This window comes from Salmo salar, chromosome 18 (genome assembly GCF_965601325.2).
Source record: "Salmo salar chromosome 18, fSalSal1, whole genome shotgun sequence".
In the NCBI taxonomy this organism is placed as follows: Eukaryota; Metazoa; Chordata; class Actinopteri; order Salmoniformes; family Salmonidae; genus Salmo; species Salmo salar.
The window spans coordinates 93,348,661-93,353,660 of NC_138308.1; the positions used below are offsets into that span (position 1 = coordinate 93,348,661).

The following is a 5,000-nucleotide window of genomic DNA, read 5'->3' on the forward strand; positions in this document are numbered from 1 at the left end:
ATATCTAGCCACTGTTTTTGGTTTGGGTATGTTCTAATCGTCATTGTAGGAACAACATCCTCTATGCACTTCCTGATGAACCCAGAGACAGAGTCTGTGTATTAATCGATGTTATTCCTAGTTCTGTAGCATTTATTCTGATTAGTCAGACCAGCGTTGAACAGACCTTACCACGGGGGCTTCCTGTTCAGATTTCTGCCTGTAGGCAGGGAGGAGCAGAATGGAGGTGTGATCTGATTTGCCGAAGGGGTGGTGGGCGAAGGAGAGCTTTGCATCCGACTCGGAATGGAGAATAACAATAGTATAATGTATTTTTCCAGCAAGTGGGGCAAGTGATGTGTTGGTGGAATTTCAGGAGAACTTTCCTTAAATTTCCTTTGTAGCTCTCCTACAATAAATGTAGCCTCGGGATATGCTGTTTCCAATTTGTTTAAAGTCCTGGGTAATTCCTTGAGTGCCAGCGGGGTGTCGGCTTGGGGGGGGGGGGGTGTACACAGCAGTGAATTCTCTCGGGCGATAATGGGGTCGTCATTTGAACGTGAGGTATTCCAGGTTAGGGGGACTGAAACTCTTAAGGGTTTGTACATTCCTACAATCACACCATGAGTTGTCGTTCATGAAACATACTCCTCTGCCTTTTCCCCTCTCCACGCAATGTATGGAAAACCCCACAGGCTGTACAGGCTGATCAAGTACCTCCCCTGTCAGCTGAGTCTCTGTAATGCAGATTAGGTTGCAGTCTCTTATATTGCTCTGGTAGGAAATCTGCGCTCTAATCTCGCAAAGTTTTTTGTCCAGAGACTAATCTATGTAGGAAGTGGAGGGTAGAACGCCAGTTCGCCTTCCCCTTCTTCCTTCTACCGCAGTGTCTTTTTGGAAAAAGGGCTTCCGTGATGAATTAATGGCTTTGGGTAATCCAGACAAAGAATCCAGCTCCGGAAAGTTGAATTGGTAATGATTAATCTTCAATCTGATGTCCAGAAGTGTCTGTCGGTCATAGGAAATAATACTAGAAACCTTCTGATCAAATAAAGTAAAAAATAACACTAAAATAAACTAACGACTGCAAAGTTGTCTGGGAGCTAGCAACAGGGCGTTGCATCTTGTTCCATCACTTCAGATGGAATGCAGTCTAGAAATGTGGAATGCGGCTATCTTCTGTATACCCCCTACCTTGTCACAACACAACTGATTGGCTCAAATGCATTAAGAAGGAAAGAAATTCCACAAATTAACTTTTAAGAAGGCACACCTGTTAATTTAAATGCATTCCAGGTGACTACCTCATAAAGCTGGTTGAGAGAATGCGAATCTCAAATGTAAAATATTTTTTGATTTGTTTAACACTATTTTGGTTACTACATGATTCCATATGTGTTATTTCATAGTTTTGATGTCATCACTATTATTCTACAATGTAGAAAATAGTCAAAATAAAGAAAAACCCTTGAATGAGTAGGTGTTCTAAAACTTTTGACTTGCAATGTATACAAAAGTAAGTGGACACCCCTTAAAATTTGTAGATTCAGGGAAGGCCCCTTCCTGTTTCAGCATGACAATGCCCCTCGTGCACAATGTGAGGTCCATACAGAAATGGTTTGTCAAGATTGGTGTGGAAGAGCTTGACTGGCCAGCATAGAGCCTTGACCTCAACCCCATCGAACACCTTCGGGATGAATTGGAACGCCGACTGCGAGCCAGGTCTAGTCGCCCAACATCAGTACCTGACCTCACTAATGCTCTTCTGGCTGAACGGAAGCAAGTCCCAGCAGCAATGTTCCAACATCTAGTGGAAAGCCTTCCCAGAAAAGTGGAGGCTATTATAGCAGCAAAGGGGGGGAACAACTCCATATTAAGGCCCATGATTTTGGAATTCGATGTTTGACGAGCAGGTGTCCACATACTTTTGGTAACGTAGTGTATGCCAATGCGCTCTCTCTCTCTCTCTCTCTCTGTGTAGAGTATTCAGGATGCCCTCCAGAGGGCGCTGTCCTCTCTGCTGCAGACCTCACCTCACCGCAGAGTCGCCATGGTTACCTTCAATGACCAGGTACTGATTGATTTTTGGGAGAGAATTTGGAGGGAGGGAGGGAAACAGGTCCTGTTGTGACAGAAATAATACATTTTTAAAACCCATTATTTAGCATTTTTATCACCCTATTACTAACTTCACGTATAACATTATTCCTCCCCCTAAACGTTAAAGGAAAACTCCACTCAAATGTTTTTTTTCCCCGTTTTTTTTCATTAGTCCACTGTTAAAATGTTTTTCATGTCAGCAGACAAGTTTTCAAGATATTGGACTTTCAAGAAGCAAAGTGTCACAAAGAAAAGATGTAATCTACTTGTGCTTCTTGAAATTCCAATATCTTGTATGTTCCAATATCTTGTTGTGGCCCAAACCATAGGAGAACTCCAACAAAGAGAGACAAAGAAGCTCAGGATTATAACACAATCCTGTCTCTCTTCCCTTTTGATGTAGTGTAAGATAAGAGTTATAAGAGTTGCGTTACTAACTAGGTCTCTTTCGTTTTGTTGACGTTGAGGGAGAGGTTATTTTCCTGGCACCACTCCGCCAGGGCCCTCACCTCCTACCTGTAGGCCGTCTCGTCATTGTTGGTAATCAGGCCTACTACTGGTTGTGTCGTCTGGGAACTTGATGATTGAGTTGGAGGCGTGCGTGGCCACGCAGTCGTGGGTGAACAGTGAGTAGAGGAGGGGGCTGAGAACGCACCATTGTGTGGCCCCTGTGTTGAGGGTCAGCGTAGTGGAGGTGTTGATGCCTACCTTCACCACCTGGGGGCGGCCCGTCAATAAGTCCAGGACCCAGTAGCACAGGGTGGGGTTCAAAGTAAAACAAGTATTGTGTCACATCGCCTCAGACTGGGAAAACTACTGGTACCCAGTTGTGTATGACACAGATTCAGTGAACTGTACTAGTGTATTTTCAGTTATGACAAGAGTCCTTTGATAGCATGAATCAACCGTGTACAGAACTATGTTGAGAAACTTAGCGTCTGTTGATTTTTGAGATGATTGTATCAAGAACTAAAGAATGATAGATAGTGGTGAGTGCTTGTGTGCATGCGTACCTGTGTGTTGTGTGCACGCATGCAGGGGTGTGTGTTTGATTGATAGTGTCAACAATGATTAATGGTGGCTCTTCCCTTTAAGGTGCGTGAGTTTCAAGTTTTGGAGAAGCAATTTTTTCCCACCCAATATCTTTTTCTTTTATGATTAAATTATTTCATTGCAATTCAACGCCATTTTACATGACTGGAGACATATTAGCAGAATCTTTAATGGCCTACCATGAAAACAAACTGAGAGCAATAAAAACGATCTCATCTTGAATACATCCATCTAATGTAGGGCTACGAAAAGGGGGGACACATACCTTGGAAAGGTATGCAGACCCCTTGGCCTTGGAAAAGTATTCAGACCCCTTGGATTTCTTCCCATTTTGTTGTGTTACAAAGTGGGATAAACATTTGTTTAATTGTCATTTTGTGTAATACAATTTGATGGGGCCCGAAATAACCCTGTAATGTCAAATACTATTATATATATTTTTTTGATGAATAAAAACGCAATAACTAAAATATAGTCGTTGCATAAGTATTCAGCTCCCTACATGTTAGAAGCACCTTTGGCAGTGATTACAGCTGTGAGGCTTTCTGGGTAAGTCTCTAAGAACTTTGTACACCTCGATTGTGAAATATTTGACCATTATTCTTGTCAAAATTCTTCAAGATCTGTCAAGATGTTGGGGATCATGGCTAGACAGCACCTGAGCAGTTTCCTTCCTGTCCTGCAGCTCAGTTCAGAGGAAAAGTGTATCTTTGATGTGTCTGGGTGGTTTAATGCATAATCCACAGCATAATATGATCTTGACCATGCTTAAATAGATATTAAATGTCTGATTTGTTATTGTTAACCATCAACCAATCATTGCCCTTCTTTATGAGGCTTTCGAAAGCTCCCTGGTCTTTGTAGTTGAATCTGTGTTTAAAATTCAATACTTGACTGAGGGACCTTACAGATGTTATATGTATGGGGGACAGAGGAATGGGCAGTCATTAAAAAAATCATGTCTACCCCTATTATTTCAGTCAGTGAGTCCATGTCACTTATTATGTGATTTCTTATGCCAAATTCTACTCCTGAACTAATTTAGTCTTGCCTAAACTAAGGGTCTGAATACTAATGCAATGACTATATTTTAGTAATGAATTTTGTATTCTTAAAATAAATATATATAATTATTATAATTTATAATATATATATATACAATATAATTTTTCTTCCACATTGAGAATTAAATACATTTTAATACCGCATTGTAACACAATAACATTTGAAAAAAATACAAGGGATCTGAATACATTTGCAAGGCACTGTATACTAGCCTACAATATGACATCCATCTAGCATGGAGGAGGAAATGATATTGTCCTTTGCACTTGTCATTTAAAAGGATCCAAAGCATTTTTTTTAATAGAAGCTAATGATCCTCTGTGGCTAAATCATGCTCTCTGGTGTAATATTTTAAATTATTTAATTTATTTCTGGAAAAACTGGAAAAACTGGAGCAATTAAATAATTTTGGCAAATGTAATTAAATGTACTTTTGGGGAAGTTTAGCTTGGCCAATTAATTATCCCCCAGCTGACAAGGTACAAATCTGTCGTTCTGCCCCTGAACAAGGCAGTTAACCCACTGTTCCCCGGTAGGCCGTCATTGTAAATAAGAATCTGTTCTTAACTGACTTGCCTAGTTAAATAAAGGTAAAATAAAATTTAAAATTTAAAATAAAGACACGCCGGCTATGTGTGTCTACCTGTCTACCTGTCTACCTGCCTACCTGTCTACCTGTCTACCTGCCTCCTTTCTACCTGCCTACCTGTCTACCTGTCTACCTGCCTACCTGTCTACCTGCCTACCTGCCTACCTGTCTACCTGCCTACCTGCCTACCTGTCTACCTGCCTACCTGCCTACC

The 5,000-nt window shown here is 41.0% G+C and overlaps 1 protein-coding gene across 1 annotated transcript in view; it reads left to right on the plus strand.

Moving 5' to 3' along the window:
• The window catches only part of LOC106578113 (circularly permutated Ras protein 1), a 21,286-nt gene that overhangs the window by 9,408 nt on the left and 6,878 nt on the right, over positions 1-5,000 (plus strand). The window contains exon 8 of the mRNA XM_045701607.2: positions 1,961-2,050. Coding sequence (XP_045557563.2) covers positions 1,961-2,050 — 90 coding nt within the window. The remainder of the gene's footprint in view (positions 1-1,960; positions 2,051-5,000) is intronic.